We start from the raw sequence: 24,837 nt of genomic DNA on the forward strand, positions 1-24,837 counted from the left end.
TATAAATTCTGAAATAGTTCTATTCCGTATGTACAGTGTTATATCAGTCATTTAAGGACTCATCATTAGTTTGTAGTTTTAAAACCGCATTAATTCTGTTCGGGTATTTGAGTAGTATTTTCAGTTCTTAGACAATGTGTGGCTAGAAATCCACTGTACAGACATGTACTTAGCTACTGACTTCGTTTAACCGTGGGTTTTATTTTTTCACACTTAGTTAAGTGAGTATCCAGATGGCGTTGTCAGGATTACAAGTGAAAAAGCTACTGGTTTGTCTACTATCACTTTGAAATTTAACGTGGTTAGTGACAAATTTCCTCTCCATATATTTTAAATTATTTTACATCTAATTTTTTGCACACAGTTATATGGCCGGGCGGACTAGAAGTAACCGGCAATTTACTTGTGGTTTATAAAATACTAAATTTGGAAAATGTGAACTTCATGTCATATGTTTGAGACACCCGACCGTATCATTCATTTCAGCACGATCAGTAAAACTGTTGCTTAATTTATTTTCGTACACTCTGTAAGTCGTGATAAAATTGACACTGGGAAATTATTTTCATTTTCAGCCCGAATGGTCTGACAAAAAAAGAGCGAATAGTCGAGAGTAAAGTAAGTTGTTCACAGCTTTTTTTACCTAATCGATTACGACTTGGCTTAGGATAGTGGTTCTAACAATGTGTTTTGGTGACATGTTTTCATCTATATCTTTTGAATTTTGACGTAGTTTAAAGGGGTATGTAGTTAGTCAATGAAAACTGGTCAATTCCAGATTGTACATAAAAATTTTGTTGGTTGTAATCTTTCATTTAGCATTAACTTCTGGGAAAGCCATAGTCAACACATTATCCGGTGTCTTCTATCTTTCACGCACTGCTAAACCTAAGTACATCACTTTTCATAGATATGCATTTATGGTGTATCTATATGTAATCTCGTCACCCTTTCTATGATATTTACGTGCATTCTCAGCGTATTATTGGCTTGTGCTACAATCACTTTTTGCCTAGATATTCAATAAAATAGCCATCATATTAGGTTGATATTAGGAATTCAACTATCTAGCACTTCAAATAAAGTAGATTTCTACCTAACTGTCTGTTCATTAATTAGTGTAGACGAAATTTCAAAAGTAGTGCATAACATTCTTTGTAGCCTCGAGGAACGTCCTGGTTATAAAAGGAACTTCCTATCAATTATTTTCTTAGTGTTTATCGATCTGTTTTGACAGATAGAAAGCCTGTTTATTCTGATAAATCTCTATGATACTTATGCAAGTATAGTAGATGCTTGTGGTAATAACTAGTAATGAAGATGAGACATTTTAGTACGGGATTATTACCTCTGATTGTTTGCTGATTGTTCTGTTTCAACCTTGGAGTGGTAATGCAAAATTTACCTGATTCCTGTAATGTTCAATGCTCTCGTATACGTCAGCAAAATTACAGTCTGTCGAATTCAGTATCATGCAAAATAACTACTAAGTAGTAAACTGTCATCTATGGGATTTGATTACCACGACGCGCAATGTTGACTAGTGTAGGGGATGGTTGGAAGAGAGTTAGGGGCGGCCAAACCAAAACATAGCATCAGTGCTCGAAGTCACTAACTTCTAGTCTGAGCTATGTTGGCAGATGCAGACTACCTGGTTGGGGTCCGCGTGACTATCGTAACCAATGGTTGGAGACTCTGGGTGACATGGCTCAGAATCGATCACAATGACGTAGGTGTATACACTCTTTATCTTCCCTTAAACCTTGAGATTAAAATTGCTTCATAACTTTTTTCCTTCCTATACTATATCCTTATATACAACCTTTCTTTATGTACTACCACCACTAAATGAATTACTTCTATGAATCCGGTGTTGATCTTGTTGTGCTAACGAGGTATGGCAACTTGGACCGATGGATATATGTGCCTGGTCCTACTTTGTATCTGACTGACTGACTGAAAGTGTATATACTTTGTGGCAGGAATATTTTAGAAGTTTCCAAATTCGTATTTGAATTAACTCGTACGAACTGTGTTGTATTTCTGTGTTTAGTATCGTAAGAATGATATTCGTCGTGTTGATAAATGGCTAAAGATGATTAGTCGGTGGGAAGAAGTTGATTCTTTATGGCATCGTATGTACAGAAATGGCCGAGCTTCAGAAAAGGTAAGTATTTATATCATTTACTGTCATCTATTTCATTGTACTTCAGAGAACCAATCATTTAGGTGTGAGTCAGTGGCTTAGTGAGTTAATCACTCAGTTTCTGATAAGCTTTAGGTTCGAACCCCCCCTTCACTTCAACGGTTTAAGTGCCCACTTAGAATCATTTTTCTTCATGAAAATACTGTGTCAAAGCCTGGTACAAAAATCTGCATATAGCTAAAAGATCTGTTGAAAATTCCTCTTTTTTACAACTATGCTACAATCGTTATATTTTATATGGTTTCTTTTTATAGGGTGGCATGGCCCAAAATCGTTTGCAATGGTGCAAGTGCATTCTCTCTCTGTCTTCACTGATTTATATTTTCCTGAATCGTATCTTTGATGCCTAATCTTTCCTACTACTAATAATACTACTACTCTGGAATTTGGCCTAACAATTTCATTTCATTGTGCCAATAGAGTATGACATTTTTAACCGATGTGCATACGTACCAGGTTCTACGTTGTGTATCACGATAGATCAAAATTTAGACGAGTAACAGTCATAGGATCATCAATTTACTAATCATCATCTCATCTAATCTACAACATAAGGTCAAATCTAAATAAAAGTGTTTTATCCATTATTATGTAGCCGCGTTTTATCGGCACTCATTTATCAGTAAATTAATAAGTTTAAGCACTTAATTCGCATATTACTTTGATTTTTAGGTTGGTTCTGTGTTACGCCTTATAAGATAGGAGTGATTCATTACAAATGTTTACATAGACATAAAGTTGTTCTTACTCGATTGCTAGCTAAACTATTAAGGTACAGACTTTGTAGGTTTAGCCCTTGATATACGTGATATATCCAAAATTATTTTCATTCCCCTTATTTATGCATCCTCTCCTCCAAAGTTGGTTGAAATTTCTCATCCATTCACACATTACATTATCCAGTAATAGTGACTTAAGGGGATTCAAGCTCCTTGCTTATTATTTTACCAAAACGAAACTATCCGGTATGTTCTTTACTATCAGTTTTTCATTCCAGTCCCCTTCATTAAACGAAACAGGTTGTTCTTCAGTTAAGGAACTTCCATCACTAAGCTAAGAGCAATTTATTCAAGCAGCATGTAGTTCTAACTTATATGGCTGTCCGTGTACGCTACTATGCGCTAAATTTGATTATATCTGCGATTAAAATGTATCTACTGCATTAACCCATGCTCATGAACAATCTATAATTGTGGGCTGTTTTTGTGTATTTGACATCAGCGTTTGAAGATATTTAAACATATGAAAATATTACAAGCTGATTATATTCATTTTCTGTCGATGTGCGTTGTGGTTTGAGAAAATCTCATCACAGACATCTCGGCTGATTGTCGAGACAGAAACATACTGATTAACTTGGCTTTAGAAAGTTGCACGATTTAAATTGATGTCAATGAATGTCACATTCAATTTTTTAAAATCTTCACTAACATATTTGTTCTTAAATTATTAATTTGTAATAATATCTTTTATAAATTTATATGATAAGTTTAACTGGTGCACTTTTACACTGGTTTTAATCTGTTTTCTCCTTCAATCTACATATATTCAAATGTTTTTCTTAAAATCTTAGACAATAGTGACAATAAAGTATGTCAACGCAAAATTGTATTGAAAATGTTAAAAAATTCTGCTTTTTTATTTCAATCATTTGTACTTTTTTCCTTCCATATTCTGTTAATCCTCGTATTAATATATATGCATGTATATTTTTTCTGCTATCAGTTAACCCGGAGAATTTTTAAAGGAATTCCTGATCGATTTCGTATGACTGTTTGGCCTCTTCTTCTCTGTGTGACAGATATAAAAAATAAAAATAAAGATATTTATACGGTAAGTATCTTCGCTCATTTAAGTTAAATGCATATACATGTGTGTATATTCTAGCTACAGTCGAATGTGAAATTTACGATTATTGAAAATTTACTGACATTCAACTTTCAATCAAAAGGTCTCAACTTCTAACCTTGTTTCATCCACTGAAATTTGAATGATTAGATTGTAGGTTGGGGGGTTTTTGGTTTAAAATTATTGAGTTTGGAATGTGTGTATTTCATTTTACTGAAAACTCATCAGGTTCACGTATTCATACCTAGTATCATTTACTAGTCTTGAATAAACCTCAACTAGGCTTAAAGACGTCTCCTATTATGTTTTGTATACTGTCATTTATTTTATTTATTTATTTAAACACATAAATATTGGTACAAGGGGGCACCAGATATATATGCGCCTCACAAATCTCATTTGATTTGTGTGAGGGCTGTGATACTGCCCAGGTGCCCAAACTGAAGCAGGTGGTTTACTTAGGGGCCCACACTCCGAGCCTGATTATGTCACTGGCCATCATAAACTCAAAGTCGGCTACATGAACTTGTGCTTGGTAATTAACAGTAATTTTGTACTCAAATCTAGTGAGAAAACTCACCTTTATTCGCCTCCTACCGTAAAAATAATCCCCGAGCAATTTAATCAATACTCTGTTCGACTGAATCCACACGTATAGTAATATAACTCATTTAACACTTTCCAAATTTGGAAAAATCTATATTTGTTGACTTTTTTTTAAATAACCCACTTTCAGGTATTTCGTATTGTTCTCTATTCTACGGTTTTGGGAAAAGAACGATTTTTAGGCAATAAAAAATTTTATCGTGGGTGGGGTACGCACCATAATCTTTGCTTTTAAGTTGAAAGTTTTATGTAACATATGACGTGAAATCGGTCTTATTGGTACGGATGTATTCCTTCTTTACCTTTGCATAGATGTTGTATTTTAATACACGTATGCTAATTCTTTTCATTCATAGTTTCTATCTGTTCCTTCTTTGGGTTTCATTCCTTATATTTGATTTTTTACAGGAACTGATACCCTTATCTCATTATGCTGGTGTAAAATGAGTGCTAAATTGGACCTACTTAAGCTTGTGCTAGTTCCTAAATTGTATTTAACTGACTATATTAGATAATAAATATTCTATCAATGTAACGTAACGTTTAGATATTCATCTTATCGGTAAGGCCAAACGCTTACAGAAGCCGGTCGATTCAGCTCTTCTGGCCAATATACATTAAACAAGGGGTGAACATTCTGGCCCACTATTTTGGTATTTTCATAAACGTGCTCTGCGTTCGAATCTTGTTGTGGATAGTAATACTCACTCGGATGTAGGTACATCTAATTAGAAAATCTTATATAGGACAAAACTAGTGACCTAGATTCCACTTTTGTCCACCAACAAACTTATTGTCATTTAAATTATCAATGACTGATTGATTCATTTTGTTTACCTAACCCAATATATCAGTGTACTGTTTCATCAGAGTCAACCTTTAAAAATTGTATGTACATAACATTCTCAGTTTAATAAGTTTTGAAACTAAAATCTTATGTGTAATATAATGTCTGCAGCTAACTTTACAACTAACTTTAGCCCATTGAAATGAGAATATAAAACGATGGTATCTGTAGCTTCTATTTATTATTTGGTTACAATTCAGAAATAGTTTGGTTAGATTGAATTGTGAACTGATAAGAATCCTTAGAAAGGTTGGAGTTTTAGTCTAAATTTAGGTAGTGCGTAAAGTAAATTATGGCGGCTTGGAAATATGGATCATCAGGTTTCCGACTCAGTCGTGATAGCGTGCTCCCATCCGATCTCAAAGGTTTTGAGTTTGATCCTATGTAGGATCATGTGTGAACACTATCACCGATAGAGCCCCAAAATAAGACGAAACAACTGCACAATGCATCTTGGCTTCCAGTGATTTCCCATAAAGGAAACTGCCTCTAGAACATTTGTCTGTAATTTTTACGGAAAGTGTTCCTGCCTACCAATGCTGTGTTCATACACCTTAGTACTTTTTTCATGTTGTTTTGGATGTTTGAGGATGATGGTTTTTCTTTAGCTACTGATTTTGTATTTTTGTTGCTGCATTAATTCCAGAATGTAGATAGATTTTCGATGCAGTGGTGTATATCTCGTTTAGCTTGTCTTGTGTGCTCAGTACATCAACTAAAGATTACTTACCTCAAAATCACCCCCTTATCATGGATAAAGTTTTCCAAGTACCGTCTTAGTCGATGATATTAGCGATTATTTAGAGTAAAAGCCGTACACCCGACCGTTGCTGCTACCTTGACGTGGTGGTTGGGCTTGCCTATCGTGATGAAGCAATCGAGCTATGCTGGCTGGAACAATCGTTCCTCGAGGTCCTACCATGCCAGACAGATCGGTTGAAGAGCGGTAAGACTAAAAGCAGCAATCCCAAGGTCCGAAGGCGAAGTCGTACTGCCGACTGTACAGAGGTGTGACGGCAGTAAGGTGTTTCCTTCAGACAACCAGCATGACAGCGATGCTGCCTTCCCACAGGGAGGGGTGGGGTTAGAAAAGGTCGACCCTAAAAATGCACACCTCGCCTTATCCCACGGATTTCCGTCTCCGGCGGTAAGGTCCTTTGAAGAACGGAGCTAACACGTCAAAAATCCCCCACAAAAAGGCCGTGCGTGACCGGCCTCAAGCAGTTGTCCCTTGGGCACTAGTATTCGATCACAGGTGTCTTCGACGCATTGCTCGTATATCCTGGGACCACCGGGTAAGTAATGCAGTTGTTAGGAAACGGGTACTAGGTAAGGATGGCAAATCGATTGATGAAGTAGTGAAACTTCATCAGTTGAGATGGCTGGGACATGTGTTACGTATGCCCGACCACCGACTGCCCCGACGTGCAATGCTTTATGGTGTAGGGGCTGGTTGGAAGAAAGCTAGGGGCGGCCAGACCAAAACATGGCATAAATCCATGAAGTCGCTGACAAGTGGACTGGGCCGTGTTGGTAGGTGTAGACTACCTGGTTGGGATTCGCGAGATGATAGCAACCGATGGTTAGAGACCTTGAATGACATGGCTCAAAATCGTTTGCAGTGGTGAAGGTGCATCCACTCTTTGTGTTCTACCAAATTCTAATCTTCTGAATTCTTCATGTCCGTATCCTTTTTCTCTTTCCAAATTTATTTCACGGTATTATACTCCTTCAATAACATCTTCAAACCCTAATCTTTCACATAATACTTATACTCTTACTACTTCTACCAATATGGGATTTGAATCGACAACTTCATCTCTGTGCTAATGTGGTATGGCAACTCGAACTGATGTACGTACGTACGAAGTTCTACGTTGTAACTGACTGACTGACTGTACACACATTTGACTCTTCATACACTGAAGTTATAAAACTGTCATTCTCGAGATCCACGTAAACTACTTTTTATATTTTCAAAAGGTAATTTCCATCAAATGGGGTCGATCGATAAACAAGAGCCACTAGACAAATATTTTATCATAGTTTTCCGACTCAGTGATTTTATACACACCCCACAGACGGATGATGTCTAGTTCACTTAAAAAATAAAATTATTGCTTGTAGTATCATGTATGGTGGTAATATCTTATCAATTTGTTTCATTTATTTAAATGTAATAATAATAATAATAATAATGCAGTTCTTTAGTAATATTCATCTCGATGAAATTAAAGTGGGTATGTCGGTTATACTCATGATATGATCACTTTTTACATATGTGTCTGCATGTATATAACATTTATGAGGTCAAATTTCTGCTTTCGCTCCTTACATTTATCCGTTAATAGGAAAAAAAATATATGTAAAGAGAGAAAAAGAGTGAGTTACGCAGTTCGACGTTGTACAGCGGGCAAATGAAGTTTGTGTATTCTGTAAAGACAATGATGAATGTATTTATTTCTGTCACCTAAAGCCTCTGTCATCACTATCCACTTTGATTACTGTCTGAAGACTTTTCATAATGAGTTAGTGTTATTATTCTGATCAGATAAATCGAACTCATTTTTATAAATGCCAAGAATAAAGTATATTCACTGACATTTACACTTGTATCATGGAGTATTGTAAATGCTCAGTTTACTGTGTCAGACCTTTGGATTAGTGTCTTTCTGTACATCTGTCTGCATGCGTGTCTTTCTGTCCATCTCTAATTCCAAAAAGTTTACTTTTCTGTGTTTTCGTGTATTCACCAAGTCATTAAAAATGATTTTTTTTGTGTTATTCTATCATTAATTTTCACTGTTATGTTTTTCTCTGGAATTTGACGAATTTATGCATAATTAACGTTCATGATAATGTGATATTACTTATTGAAGTGAGTTTGTGGAAATATTGTATGTCTAGAACCTTAGGAAATACATTTTTAAGCTAGTCACTTATGCGTACACCATTATCGTGTTATTCCACAAATCGATTGAAATTGAAAATGTGAAACATTGGATTCCGACTGAGTGGCTGAATTGTATCGTGGTCACTGTAAGACTTGCTAGAGAATCACAGATTGAATAATGTATGCAACTAATCCAATACAACCGTCCAGTGCTTTCTTGTTTTTAGAGGTTTTCCAGTTGATATCAGTTCGTAATAGGAATCACATTCAAATCGTACAAGATCTAAAAAAAGCTACCCAAAGTTTAGTAGCTTGGTTGCGCTTATTCCATATGTTCCCCTAAATCTTGAGCTTAGTATCATTCCAGACTTTCCAGTACTTGATCCTATCATTTTCTCTTGACCAAAATTGTTTTATGGTTACTTTTTCTTTAGGATGAGTGTTAATTATTCATCCTCTCTTATCTTTTATTTTGTTTATTCATAAGTGCTTATCCTATCATCTCAGTGTACGTATTTTCCTTTTTTGTGCTTTTTAATTATATAGAAAATGCTCCAACAAGCTCTCTCTTCTTCAGGTTCACTCAACCAAATCGATTTAGATGTAAATCGAACATTTCGTAATACAGTTTACTTTCGTGATCGTTACGGTCCACGACAATGTGCATTATTTCGTGTTTTAGCTGCTTATTCAGTGTATAACTCTGAAGTTGGATACTGTCAGGTTAGTCAAATTACATATTCTCTACATACATAAATTCTAACGATTGGTTGAAATCTTTATTTAAAACTTTTCAAGTTTTATTCGAACCACATTTGTACTCTCTGGATCCTTCGTATCACATACTTCTCACGACATTAAAAGTTAGTTTTTATGATGAACTGATATCAGCTGAAAAATCAACGTACTGTACATAATTTTCTACAATAAGATGTAATGAACAATAATTCGAGATTTTTTTCCAGTAAAATAAAATCAGCATTCGTCCCCTTGTGCTTTGTTTGGGAGATATGGTTTTCAATCTTCAATAAATTCAACTGAAAGTAGGTGTGGGAAGTAACTTTTTTCTATGTTTTGTTTAAGTGAAAATCGAATTCTCCATCAACTTAATCGGTCCTCAATTTCCTAAAATACCGACATCTGGTAATTACTGCTGAAACGATTCAGTGACCACTTAGTTTTTTTGAACTAGTTATTTTTAACGATCAAATCCGTGAGTACTGTGATGTTATTTGTCAAAATCTCTAGCATTATTATTATTATTATTATTATTATTATTATTATTATTATTATTATTATTATTAGTCACTCCAAGCTCCGAATTGACGAATTCTGTAACTTTTAAAAAAATACTATTAATATTATTTTTTTTTCAGGGAATGAGTGAATTGGCTGGATTGTTTCTTATATACATTGAAGATGAAGAAGATGCATTTTGGGCATTGAATCAACTGATGACCAGTTATCGATATAATATGCATAGTGTATATGTCGCTGACTTTCCTGGATTAAAACGTTTATTTACTCACCATGAACGTATTGTTCGTAAATTGTTGCCTATATTGGATAAGCATTTTACTAAACATGATATGTTAACTAGTACATATGCTTTGAAGTGGTACATGCAATGCTTTTTAGATAGAGTGAGTTTTCTAATAGGTAAACGTTTATTTCCTTTCAAATGAATAGTGGTAACAGCCCATAATATTATTTTATGTATACAATCACTGAACCACAGTTGAGTACTTGAAACCTGTCTTATCCTAATTCAGGACTGCTCAGTAGTCCACAGTCATCGTTCCTATTTTATGGAACCCCAGAACCTCACGTATTGATGTGGAACCGTTCTCTCCTGCCCACTGAGTTCGAACCTAATGATCCATATTTCTAACTTCAGTCCATTCGCACTACAATACCGCCGTCATCCAAAAAGTGATGAAGCAATAATTAAACTATATCAGCCTTTGTCCTGCCATTTCCAAACAGTATCTTATTAAAATCCCCCTTTTTAACATAACTAAAGTAGTACACTTAAGCGATAAAATAAATGGTGAGCTGGAAATTATCGAAAGTACCTTATTGAAATGACATACCCGAAGGAATTCATTAAAACATGTGAAAAAGAGTATTCTTAAAAATCACATAATTGACTATTTAAGAAAGCTTATCTTCATCCGTCTCCCGTTAAATGACGATAAGATTTCGAAAGGAATTGACAAAAGAATTAGGGTGACACCTAAAAAAAAACTTTTTAACAACTTAGCTGATTTCACTATACAATACCAAATGCTCATTAAACCATTCAAAGTAGGTCAGTAAACTTCCGACGTCACATCCGTTTGCATTTATGGATTGATATATACTTTGTGCAGCATTTATACAAGAGTTTCCTTTAGGTTTCCTGAACACTTTCGTAGAAACATATCTAAAAGACGCTTTAATCGATAGGCACCTGATGGATAATGAACTTAAGAAGAATATCTCTAAGTTTCCAGAATCATTAATAAATAATCAATATTAGTTCCACTGTTTTGTACAGGCAATCGCTATCAAAAATTTTCGACCCGACTTATGTGTATAAAAGGAAAGCGTTATAATTCCGTCCTTGCCATGGGTAGTGTGATTTCAGTCAAATAATTTTTATCTCTTACGTAAACTTATCGGTGAGCATTTATTAATTTGACTTTGGTTCTAATTATATTGACTGATTATGTAGTCATCTATATTTTTTTGTTACGATTATGTAATGCGTTATCTTCATCATGACTTTTAATAACCATAACATTTCTACTGTGCATAAATATTTTTTCAACACTTAAATACATATCAATCTTAAATATTGTTTAATTACATATTTTGTACTCTATTCCTTTTATTAGGGATTTCGGTTCCGTTTCAAACATTTATCTGAACTTCACTAACTAAAGTACTGTAAACCTTTGTTCGTAATTATATTACTTGTGGTTTTAGGCTATTTCTAACTAACAGCATATCCTAAGTATACACCATGGTCTTCAACTGTTTTGCATTACAACATTGATATTTGTTTATAAGTGAAAAATTTTACTGAATCGTGAAGCTGCATAAACTAAAATGACTGGAGTAGCTAAAACTCTAGTCTTTCAACAACTGGGTCTCAAGTTTAACCTCCTTCCGTCTATTTCATTTTAGGGAGCCAGGTAGTATTGTGGTGTATGCTACTTATGTCGACAGACATAAGTAGCATATAACACCAATCAGAAGTGGAATGCCTGGCAGCAGAAGGTTGGGAAGATCGAATCGAAAAGATCTGGAACAGAGAGTAATTATTATAGCAATGAAATAATGAAGTTTGAGACAATTGGTGGAGGATTCGCAAATGAAGTATTGAACGTATGGTTTTCACATTTGACCAAAGAACTCTGTATTTTGTATTAAAATATCCGCCTGTGTTCTCGTTTATTACAGTATCACTGGCCCTCAAACAGAAATAATCTGACTCAAAGTTGAACATGTCTATCTCTACCTACTACATAGGTTACAACTACATTGTTAGAGATAATCGGGCAGGTGTTTTACTGCCTTAGTCACTAAGTAGTTTCAGGTAACGTGCCTTTGACCACGACATATTGGCACTGATGATTATTCAAGTTAACTTTAAGCTCTATCATAACCATATGAAAACATGATATGTAACATTTATATTTCAAGTCGCAATCCTGTTTCGTATATTATAATCTTGTCAACCTGATAGTGCTGTTCTCTTGCGCACCACAGATATAAATCGCAATTCAGTGCCTGGAGCTGCACATAGTCTTTTGCTTTTAGTTATTTAATTATTTTATTTATATGGAACGGTAACTTAGTGGCTGTGGCACGCAAACTACAACCATTTATTTGCGTCTGCTAACTCTGTCCCCATTTACTATAGCTTTGACACACAGGTTATATCACTGGCCCTCTCACAAAATGTGTGGTTATAAGTAGAGTAAATAAACTTTTACCTTATCAATCAGTCACATACATGAATTGTTCAAGTTTGGTTAGTCAGGTTTTGTTACTTGGAACTGTTACATTCATTTTGTCAACATTGTGATTTTGTAAAATTTCTCAAAAAATCATGTTTACTGATTTTACATGAATGTCTTGCTATATTCGCGAAACCGACAATTTTAATTTATGCATGTGTATATGTTGGTTTTTCAGTTACCTGTTACTCTAGTACTTCGATTATGGGATATTTACTTATTGGAAGGTGAAAAGCTTCTCTTGGCTATGGCATACAACATACTGAAAATGCACAGTAGTATGTTGTTTTAGTAATTATTAATATTTGCTTTGTGAATTTAATTGTTTAAACATATTACTTTTGTCGTTATGTAATACTAATTGTCACTAAATTTGTTATTTTGACAATATGTATATTATGATTAAATTCCGTTCGTTATTCCGACTGTTCAATTCGGGATCTGCTTTGAATTATTATCGGTCCTAGTTCTCACACCTTATATATCAACATGACGAGAGATGAAGTTTACAAGATGGGGAACAGCGGGGCAGATATCAATCGCAGTTAAACGAAATACAGTTCAAAGTAAACAAATGACACCAAAGGATCAAGAGCGTGCAATTATACTATTATGAAGGTCCTACGAAAAACAGAAAACGAATGCAATAGTACCATGGTGATCTATGTCAACTAATGTCTCTCATAAGTCTCAGTCGAATCCCAAACAACTCACCTTGATACCAATAGTGTGGCTTAATCTAACCGTCATTAATTTTCTATTAATTTTTCCCTACGCTAGTCATGATTGCATGTTGGGCTAGGCGGTGACCAATCATTCTTTATTCGATAGAGGCTGAAAGCCTTATCAAATAACTTACTACTCCTACCCAAAACTCTGCGTCTAACCTCAGCATTACTTGGTAGTTTTATCATATGCCAGCAATAGTTTAAAGACGCTGTTGAACGAATACTTAAAGTTTACAAATGAAGTAGAATCAAAACATAATACGGTCGGGTAGATTCAACTACCCTGTTTAACTCCTTCTTGAGTGCTTTTAAAAGCTACTTTAGCAACCTAACTCACCCTAGTATTTAGTCCTTTGTCTCTATTGAATGGTTATTTTTATTACATAGAATAAATCTATTCCTAATAATGATAATAAAAATGATAATTTTTATTCTGTAAATCAATATAGAATAGAAATAATGTTTTCTTTCATTCTTTCTCTTCATCTGAACACTGTTTTCATCGCTAATTTACATTACTATCAGAATCAATGAATTCTTTTTAGTAGAGCATTTGCACTTAATTGTCAGGGTATTTAACTTCTAACAACTGTGTTACAAGCTGGAAATGGCTTAACCTACATTAGCTTGGACAGTTTAATAAATTATACAAATCTCCCCAATGTACATTATAGTGTTATGTTTATTTTTAATATATTAATACGAATTTAGAAATATATTCTGATTTATAGATTCCCACTTAATTTTACCATTTTTGTTTATTCCTATGGGATATTTGCAGTTTGTATAATCTGTGGTCTATCATTTGTTCTGTAGTAAAATCCATTTTATCAGTTGATGACACAAGAGTAATTCTTTGCTCAACTTTTTTTCTTTGTCTCTCTCTCTCTCTCTCTGTCCAACATCTGTGTCTTAGTCTACTAATCACCCCAACAGCACTGAATTCTCAGTAAATAGTCATAAAGAAAAATTATAAAAATTTATTTCAGTGAAGTTCCATTGTTTTTCTTGCAATTATATGTCATCGTATTGTTTTTTGGGATAATTTAACTAAAACTTTTGTGAACTACATTTAATTTATTTCGGTAAAAAATTTCAGGGAGATAGAAAAAAGATATTTGCTTCATTTTGTCACATATGGGTAGAATCTGTCAGAATATATATCCAATTTGAGTTGAGATTATTTAATATCAGTGTAATGAAGAGATGAAACCAATTCAATGAAAGTAATGATATTCACGCCAGTGTTAACATCAAATGAAAAATGAAATGCTAAAAGAAACAGATCAATTGGGAAACTGAGTTTTGAAGTAATACTGAATCGGAGATGTTAAATGAAACAAGCATAAATAAATCTGCTCTATTCTTGTTAGTTTTTTATGTATGTCACTTAAAATATACAAGAAGGGATTATCGTTGTCGTCTGGTCTCCAACAAAGACGTGTATAATTCCAGAAACGTCTCAAATAAACAATCAGTTATTATCTTAGTTTGACTGACTTAATCATTTTGACCTCTGTCGAAGCTAGCCACCATTACATTGGAGTAGGCAGTAGCTTCGCATACGTTCCCTTTAACAGACAAATGTTCGTAATTACATTAGTCGATTGTATTTTTCAGTAAACTAACTAACTATTATCTTATTTGGTATTAATAACTAATTCCTTAAAGGTGGTTCGTTTGTAATATATAGCGATGATTGTGTTATCTTTGGATGATCGTGGTGCCGAAAATCGTTGATTATGACTATCCTTGATATAGTTCTGAATTAATATTTTTAAATTGTTACACTCAATAAGCATTAAGTGTTTACACCTTACATCAGTACAGCTATGGGGGACATTAACATGATTAAATGTAGATGTATAGAATTATTTCTTGTGCAATATAAATTTAAGCATGAGAAGCACATTTCAAAAGAAACAAATGAGATTGAATAGTAATAAGTTAGGAGTACTACTTGACTTAAAATTTTGATTGAAGATAAAAAATGAATGCCACTGCTAATGACTAGTGCATTTGACTTTTACTGACAAGATTACTCGTTCAAATCATCTGGTCTCCCTACTTTGGTTTAAGCAACTGGATAATATCACTAGCCATTGCATACACACACCAATTTTAGAATCAAAACCGAGCAGATAAATTTATACTCAATAATTGAGTTACATTACTGTTACATCAATAATTCTTTTTAACATACTAGCTGTTATATATGTTCAGCTTTAGCTGGGTCAAACGAACTAATCCCAAACATTCGAATATCAGTATTAGGAATCAATACTTATTCCAGCTAATTCTAAACTTCATTAAATGAAAATATTTTTCGTCAGTGACTTATACCAACAAGTAATCATTTTTTTTATCTCAATTTACGATGCCTTGTCAGTATACATTCTTAACTCATCGAGTTTAAATTTGTACTAACCAGTACTACAGTGTTTGACAATTAGGCTTGAATCCAGCGGTTTCAGTTGATCTTCTATGTAGTATGATCATTATCCAACGTCGTTGATCCCCATCCATTAACAAACGACTAATGTATCTCAAATGACGTCACTGAATAATTATGTGCCCCTCGGATTTTATGATATTTTGGTAGGGAGATATGTAGTCAATCAAGTTAGAAGTGAAGACGGATCCCCTTCAGTAACATTTCGTGCTGGTTATATGCATAGTTTAGAACTGAAAAACCGAATTATCGAATTCCGAACCATTGGCTTTGTAATACCTTTTGAATCTCGCTTCACATACTTCAGCCTAAGTAATCAAATGGCGTCACTAACCTTCACAGACAAAATGTTTTCCTACTTGTTTGGTTTTTAAAACATTCTCAGAAAAAATCACTGTACCTGAAAATTTGTATACACAAGGTGCTGAGGATTCCTATTGACGACAAACCGTAGATTTGTTTGTAATATTTATCCAAAGTTTTATAGTTTTTAATAGTTCAATTAATGATGTCTTGTTAAATTTAAAAAAAAGCGTTATTAGTTTATATACAGTGAATTACCTATAGAATCACCTTTAATTTAACTGATTTTCAGTGGAAAGTCAGTACTTGATGTCTTAACATGTTCTAAGCATGTTGAACCTTTTCCATTTCGAACTCGATTCGTGGTTGGAACAATTTGTAACTAAACAATATCTAAATGTATTGTATACTAGTTAAAATTACCGAAAATCCAAACTTGAATATTTGAGTTTAGTGTACCTGTAATGTGTTTGGAATTTTTATCATCGGCCGTCTTTGTATGGAATAGTACTTCTCTCAGTAAACACACTTATTAAGGACGGATTTTTGTGAATGTATTTATCACACTTACCAGTCTTCGATCTTATTTCCTGCAGTGGCTGACAAACCTTTATTATATGATTAAAAACAAATTTTTTAATCCAAATCAGGAACCTATTGCAGTTCTGAATATTGTATTTCGAGCTACTTGTTTTATATCTAGGCTAGTCGTTAATTAATAATCGCTCATATCAAAGTACTTTGTATTGACTCCTACCTTTCTACTACAGTTGTTTTGAACTGAGACAATTTAAGATAATTTGCTATCGTATCAGAGTATCGAACAGTGATTTCCAACACTGTACCATCGGTGTCATATTCTGAATAGAGTTTGTGGACATGATAGCAAGAAATTCTCCATTTCCTATAAAGTTAAAATCTAGTAACTACCCAGATATTTACTATCTTTATGAGCTTAATTAGATTGTTTTTAAGAGCTTCAAAACTCTTTCCCACCATCGAATCACACGTTCATGAGTGACATATACATACAACATATGCATGCATAAATATGTACATATGTATATATCTCCATTCTCATAGGGCAATTACTACTCAACCAATACGTTCACTTTTCGTTGTTTTCTTTCGTTCTATTTTATTCAATCCTTTTCTTATCCTTTTGTTTTACTTCTATGATATAATGTCTTACTCTTGTTTTTGTCTTCCTTCTGTTTAGAAACTTTTGACCTAGTTAGTTCTTAAAAATACAATACCAATGATCGTCATGAATATTTTTTCCTGTTCAGATAGTAGAGAAAAGTATATGCGTAGCATAGAACTTTTCATTGCATTTCAGATGAGTTGCTCATATGTATTAATATAATATGAAGTTTTTATTACTGGTAATCTCCCGATCTTAAGGAATTTGATTTGCCTTTTAATTTTTGCATAAGCATTACTTACATTTAAGCGGTCAGTTATTAAATACAGTTTACTTACATCCTGTCTATGGCGTGTAGGCTTACTAAAGGAACATTTGAACCGTGTTTTAAATCTGATTACAAATAAAGCCTTAAAAAGTTACAAAGTATTGCTGGTCCACATTATTTTACCATTTGGGTCATGTAAAATACTATCTCTTCTAAAGATAACCATATATACAGGCTAAACGTTGTTACTTCATTTCTTTTATTTTGATGTTTATATAAGTAACCACAAAATTTTTATTTCCTGAAATTATGCACCGTTTACGTAGTGACTCTTAAAGGAAAAAAACATTGGTGTCCGTGTCTAGAAACGTTTTAAAAGATGTTTTCCTTAATTTTCAAAGATATTAAACGTTTGCCATCTCCATTTGTTCATAAACATCATTTTTTCTTTCAAACATGGTTCATGTCACCGGCATGTTGGATGAATTTATCTATTTATGTCTATTTCACTAAATATATTAGTTTCAATGACCATCGGCCAGTATACAACGTTTGCTTGCATTATAATATAATATAAGCGAGTTAAATCATAGTTCAAATACACTTTTCAACTGCGTAATCAGATCGAAAGTAATCGGATTTCCCCAATCCGATTGTATCTATCAATATATCATCAACTTACATTATACCATGTATACTATAATCTACACTTAGATATCTCAGCTGCTCTCAAATACCACTCAAAACTTGATGTCAGTTTTCTCCGTACTTATTAGTGTTAAATTTCAAGAAAAAATGTCTTGCAGTAGGTCACCACACAGTAATAAGAGATGTTCACTAAAGGTGGATTATATCCTAGTTTTATATATATTCAATCAGATATTTAAGCCTAGTCAAGAAGTGAAGCACTGGCTTAGCGTTTATAAGTTCAACTTTTGTGTTCCAACCGTGTTACACTTTATTTTGTGTGATCAATTGGCTAATATCGCATAAAATTTATCACTCAAAGCTGAGTACATAAACGTGTAATTGTTCACTAAGTTAGATTAGAAATCGTCAGGAAAAACAAGCCAATCGATGACATTGTTAGTATAAATTGCCTATTTAATACTCGATCAGTTCAATGAAGTTTGAAGATACTTCTACAAAATCATCATTATTCCTTATTCCTTCCTACGTAATTCGTATATTCAGTTTGGTCAATAGACTGGAGTACTAAAACGCATTCTGTAAAACAGATTATTAACAATGTGATTCACAAATAATGATTTCTTTTCTTTATAATAATAATAATCGGTTGCCGAGATTTAATTAGTTCTAGTTAATGTTTCTGATTCTCCCACTGATGTCTTATATTTCTTGAATCTTTCCGTATTAAACATAAATAATTAAAATAGGTTACGTAATCCTACTTTTTATCAAGAAATTATCTCACCTATAAGTCAACATAATTTAAACAAGAAACAGTACATAGTCAAGTATCATTGATCGAAGATTATAAATTTGTCTTAGCTTATAAATATCACATTGTAGACAATGGTGCTGATGATAAAGTACATTGGTTGTCAATTTGTTGGATTTCAGAAATACTCAACGTCATACCGACCAATGAACGCACTATCATTATCCAGTTAATGTGGTAGTTTGTAGAACGGTCTTCAATTCGATCATTTCCATCATTTATTAATAGTAACTAGTAAATCACTAGAAACTAGAAAACACTGAACAGTAGTTTTCGTCTCTGTTTAAGACGGGTTACCAGAACAAACAATTTGTTCAATACTCCTCGATTTTCACTGTTCCTATGAATGATTTCAGCACATCCTGGAAAGTACCAAATTAAACAAAGTTCCACAAACCAACTTGATCATGTTTGTATGCTATTTGTCTTTTTGATATGACTAATTCGTATAAACATAAAATCTGTCTTAACTCGCTATTATTAATATTCAATGAGTATTCAATCAATACGGAATTTTTGTATCGTAACTAAGCCTAAAGCCCGCATTAGAAAGTACTTTGTTCTTTTTGTTTTACGAATAGATACTGTTTAGTATTCTTTCTTCTATTTGTTATTACATCAAACATTTGAAAATATGTCTATTAACTACATTGATTGACTTCATCAGCATATTACGTATATATATATATATATATATATATATATATATATATCCACGCATCATGTGACTACTATACTAACGTTCGGTAAGACATATAGATAATATGAAATGTATTCTGTAATCATAATGTATCATATCATGTTTTAACTCATAGAAGTATAGTAAAAACACATTTATGTATGACTGTTAGTGACACAATCTAGTTGTGCAAATTGTAGTAGGCGATACAGGTTTCCGACTCGTCACTTATGGGTTAAAATTTGAATCCCTTGGTAGTTAATCCACCGCTCCACTTGAGTTAGTAAAAAATCTTTCAATTAGTAAAATTTCAGTTAGTAAATGTGTTATCTTGCTTAATTTTCAGTGATTTGTGTATATATGATTTTTTGTCGTGATTCTGTCGCTATCTTGTAATCGCTTATCTGAGTAATTCAGTAACAAAGACATACACTTAAGATTTGTAAGCGTATTGTCAATGAAATTAAACGTTTTTTATTATACATGTGATATCTCGATATGCACACCAAATATCTTCCACCTTTGACTCTCATTATCATAAAATTTGTAAATAAGGCACCAGTCAACATGAAATACATCATACGCATTTGTGTTTTGACAAATTAAGCATATTACTTGTAGTGTTAACATTTTTCATGGCTTACATCTTTAACTGGCGCATCAGCTAGACAATCATACAAAATAAGGGAGCAGTGGACTGTGGTTACTATTTTCATTCTGCGAGCATTTACGAATAAAATCTCGAAACTGTCGATAGATATACACTATGTAAACTAAGGATGGTCTAGTTTTACGTTTAAATTATTTTTTATTTAGTTAGTGAAACTACTTCTAATTTGTTTTCGGTCTCTTAGATCAACTCTTTCTAACAATAGTAATATTAGAGGATTAAATTATTTTCCCAACCTGTTTCACTCAGTTTCATAGCGTCTTAGGTATTTGGTAATGAATTCAATGAAAAGCTAACAAATACTAGTCAACTGTTGCAAAAGACCTAGTTCTACAAGGTATCAGTGCAAGGTTTCCTGTGGATGATCTTCAACCACGTAAATATCAATGAAAAATAGTTTGGTTTGAAGAGACCAAAAACTCACTGTTGTTATGTATCAAATCTGCTAACCTAAAAGTTATCTTCCTTAAAAAATGAATTTTATACGTATTGGCTAGTCAAAAACTGAAGTATATAGAAACAAAACTGAAAATATTCAAATGATTATAATCGCATATTTCTGGACTTTTTTATGTTCAGTTGACAAGAATAATGATTAGCATCATAATATGGTGTTCACTTTTGGTAATAAGGTCAAATCTAGACTTAATGATGTTTATTTTTGCTTGTCAAGATAAGCAACACCTGTTAATGAAGTGTTTTCTGTGTTTGGTTCATACTTCTTTTTGACTCAGTAAAAAGACAATATTGTTGACTTTGTTCAACTATTTATCAAGAATAAATCACTTGATCATCCATCCTGTTACAGTAATAATAAAAGGAATCTAAACAACTGTTTGATTGATTTGTAAGGATTCACTTTGAAGTTATTGCATTAGTTTTCATTGTTGATATGATTACATGGTGGTGGCCGTAGTAGTAGTTCTGTCACATTTTCACATAGTATTGAAATACAACAGTAAAAACCAGCATTATCTTTCGAATCCCCACTAAAAAATCACCTAAGTTCTGCATAAAACATTTCATTTGTTTAAAATCACTACAGATCAAGAACAGTAAAAGGAGAATACGTTTTTTTCTATTCGCCTTTGTTTCTTACAACCTTAATCAAATTAAAAAAAAGAGGTAATAGTCATTTCACGGCAGCACAGTCGATTTGAAACAATATTAATAGTGATTGACGTGAGTAGTCTAATTATTTGTTCATACGATAACTCCAAACCTCGGCTGTATAAATTTTAATCCACCAGTCAACTTAAAAAGCTCATGTGAATATAGATTCGGAAATTAAAGTTGTTAGTTGTCTACAGTATACGTTCAGCCTAAGTAATATAAGCTATGAATTGCTTATCTGTTAACGAATGAACAAATCAGAATTATTTTAAATAAAATATAAAACAGCCGGTGATTATTTTTTTATTTGTAATAAATTAACTCATTTACTTGGCTTACGGTTGTGTACCCTAATTGTAGGGAGACATTCTTTGTATGCTGACTAATGATACGATTCAGCACCTAAACTGAAGCAGATAGAGCTGGTTCGAACCTATAACCTGATGGTTTAATACCGATTATAGTATCAGATAGGCCATCATAGTAATAGGAATCATATTCATATTTTTTCCATTTACTCCTAACCACTCATCAATTCATTTCGTTCGAATCGTTTAATAAGTTTCTTAGTTTAGTAATATTGATCAAGTGTAATATTTAGTCTTAGGTAGGTTTGAGTTTAACGTGAAGATACTTTGTGTGCTTTAAGGAACAGTATGTCAGAGAACCTGGAAAAAAAGGGTTAACCGATGTCTCAGTAAGCACATAGAATGGACTTAAATTTGATAGTGTAAGTGATTGACAACAATCAGAAATAACATAAGTGTGAGATTAAGGCAATCTGATAATCGAGACTAGTTGACAGAGTAAGGTTTTAAATGAGTTACGCAAGTTCACATTTTATTTGTCCTGACGTGTATTTATTTATTTTCATTCTAGAAAGATTATTACGAATGGATCAGATGCAAATGACATCATTTTTTCAAGATGAATTGGTCAAGGACTTTTTATTCGATGATGATGATGTAATTGATTCACTAAAAGATTGTTTAGAGTTATTACATAAGAATAAATTAGATACGCCTCCACCACTGGGTAAGTTATTTTGATTGCATATGGTTTGTTTCTGTGAGACTATGTTTAATTAAAGTTGTCAACTCTCATACATGTTTGGTAACGATCTCTCAACAAAATCACAAGTTTTTGGACTGAAATATATGTTATTTTATAGCCACGCTGTCACTGACGGAAAGCCATGGACATCAACCATCTTTCTCATATTGTATTGTGCCAACACATTCTAACTGAATAGATTCAGTAACAAAAAGGAAATCCATTAATTTTTCTTTTACTAGAAACACATGATTTTCTATTTTTGTGTATAATTTTTTTTAAAAACCGGTAGTAAACTCACTTTCGAATTCTCGAAGTGTTTTTTTTTCTAAGTACCATCTGGAATGTGAAGGAAATATCTCACTCAATTTTATTGACTGACAACATTATTGACCTCAGTGTTTAGGAGTTCACATTCAGTTCTTCACAAAAGATCTGTCGTGAACTACTGTCATATATAGCCTTCCACCACAAATACTACCATTACCTCTCCTTTACTTATTGTCATGTTAATTTCTTATCTTTTCTTACCGATGTAACTTTTATCAGCATGAATCGTTACCTATTATTCGTTACGGATCCTACATTGTCTATGACTGACTGAGATTTTTGTGGGCTAAGACAATATTATTGTTTGTGTACGTATTTGTGTTTACTTTTAATTACTTCCGATCATTTAAAATGAAACTTTCTTCTCTTCTTTTTTCTTAAATCTGCAATGATCAGAATTTTAACCGTTTTATTCTAATTGTCATTGTTATTATGATAACAATCCAATCTTCGTACATTCTTCTCTCTCTCTAACTCTTCAACTCATTCAAACTGACTGGAGAGAATTTGAGTATTAGCGTGAGAATAATAAAACTAAAAGATCGCTTACGCCAATTACAACCATTCGTGTGGTTAATTATTTGATAAACTCAACATAATTCGTTTAGATTAATATGTAATATGTATTGATTGTTTAATCACTTCATGCATCAATATTAAGTCTCAAGTGATGGTGCTGATAACGATAGGGATCTTTATATATATATATACGATTGTAATAATCATATCCAGGACTTTAATAATTACTTATTTTTTTTAAAAAAACACGTCTCTTGACACATATTCTTAACTACACTAAAATTGCAATGGAGAAATTGTGAAGTAATTTATGCTTATCAATATAACAACAGAATTAACTATTTAGTGAGATTGTTTAGGCGATTTCATCTGGACTAATATTACTTTAAAATTGACAACTTTCTATGCTAAACATTAACCCCCTAAAATGTCAATTTCTGATTTAGCATTTTCTCATTCTAGTAATAAATTACACGTTTTCATTTTTTCATATGAAGCTAACAGTTCTGTATTCTCCTTTAACGAAAACCAAATTAATATTTCTTAGCAGGCTTAAATATGTATAAAGTAAGCTTACAGTCATTACTAGAGTTTCTACTAATCGTTCGTTTTGTTCTAATACTTTAACGAAGATCATCTAATGACCGCGATAAAGTGCGGCAATCATTCGCTAAAGTTTTGATTTGAAAGATTTATTAATGGTCTAACTTATGCTTTTTTCAGTACAATAGTAAATGGAAGCGTGAAAGATATTTGTATTCTGATGTAACGTAAGAGTAATGCTACAAATTCTTAGATGTTGATAGTTTATTTTAGTCTGAAATCATGCATTTCTGAGTGTTTAAGTGGTAACTGCTCACTCGATGATGTGAATTCGAATAATGGGAGAAGTTAAAGTTCACTACATATTGGCAATTCTTATTAACGGCTACTTATAATCTTCAAAAGATATACGTTGGGAAATCACTAGTAAACTCCTACACTCGTCTAACACCACTGTGTTATCGAGTCACTAAGCCATTTGACCTTATGGAAAAAGTGATTAATAAAATTTGGTTTAGACCACAAAGCAAACAATATGATATTACTTACTACCATTACTACTCAGAGGCAATTAATTGTAGTCGTGTGTCCTATCTAAATGCTTCTAAAAGTTTTTCGTATCTTGAAATAATACAATTAAAAGTGCTTAACGTACATACGTGCCATGTTAATCGACAAATGACTACCATGGAAAAATTAAACATTCGTTTTCACTGTTTCCCCAGTTAATATCAATTCATGACATAAACCAATAGATTTGTACACAATTTACATATTATTTTTAGATCAGAGGGGGTTTTGTGGAGAATTTAGTATTTTCATAGTTGAAATCATGAGGTCAATTGAAGCTAGACCACTATGAAAAACCTAGAAGCACTTACTATCACCTCGCGGATCCCAACCAGGTAGTCTACACCTACCAACATAACTCAGCCCAATTGTCATGGATTTGTGCCACGTTTTGGTCTGGCCGCCCCTAGCTTTCTTCAAACCTTCTCCTACACCTATATGAAATATGAATCTCATAAGTGTAATAATTAAATGTTTGGTACATAGATAGTTAGATATCTTTACAAATATCTTATAAATATAAGGCTGCCTATTTTTGTTGAACTCTAAGTAAACCTGATAAAAATTTTCACTTCTTCACTAACGATACTCTTGTG

General features: G+C 33.0%; 1 protein-coding gene across 2 annotated transcripts in view; it reads left to right on the plus strand.

The window, feature by feature from the left end:
• Nucleotides 1-233: 233 nt before the first annotated feature.
• Nucleotides 234-24,837, plus strand: part of Smp_165700.1 (USP6 N-terminal-like protein) — a gene marked incomplete at both ends in the record, with an annotated part of 34,345 nt that continues 9,741 nt past the window's right edge. For both annotated transcript variants that reach the window (XM_018798128.1, XM_018798129.1), the window contains 6 exons: nucleotides 234-269; nucleotides 2,054-2,167; nucleotides 8,947-9,123; nucleotides 9,777-10,043; nucleotides 12,586-12,685; nucleotides 22,106-22,261. In XM_018798128.1, coding sequence (XP_018653102.1) covers nucleotides 234-269; nucleotides 2,054-2,167; nucleotides 8,947-9,123; nucleotides 9,777-10,043; nucleotides 12,586-12,685; nucleotides 22,106-22,261 — 850 coding nt within the window. The remainder of the gene's footprint in view (nucleotides 270-2,053; nucleotides 2,168-8,946; nucleotides 9,124-9,776; nucleotides 10,044-12,585; nucleotides 12,686-22,105; nucleotides 22,262-24,837) is intronic.

Source organism: Schistosoma mansoni, chromosome 6, assembly GCF_000237925.1.
Source record: "Schistosoma mansoni strain Puerto Rico chromosome 6, complete genome".
NCBI lineage: Eukaryota > Metazoa > Platyhelminthes > Trematoda > Strigeidida > Schistosomatidae > Schistosoma > Schistosoma mansoni.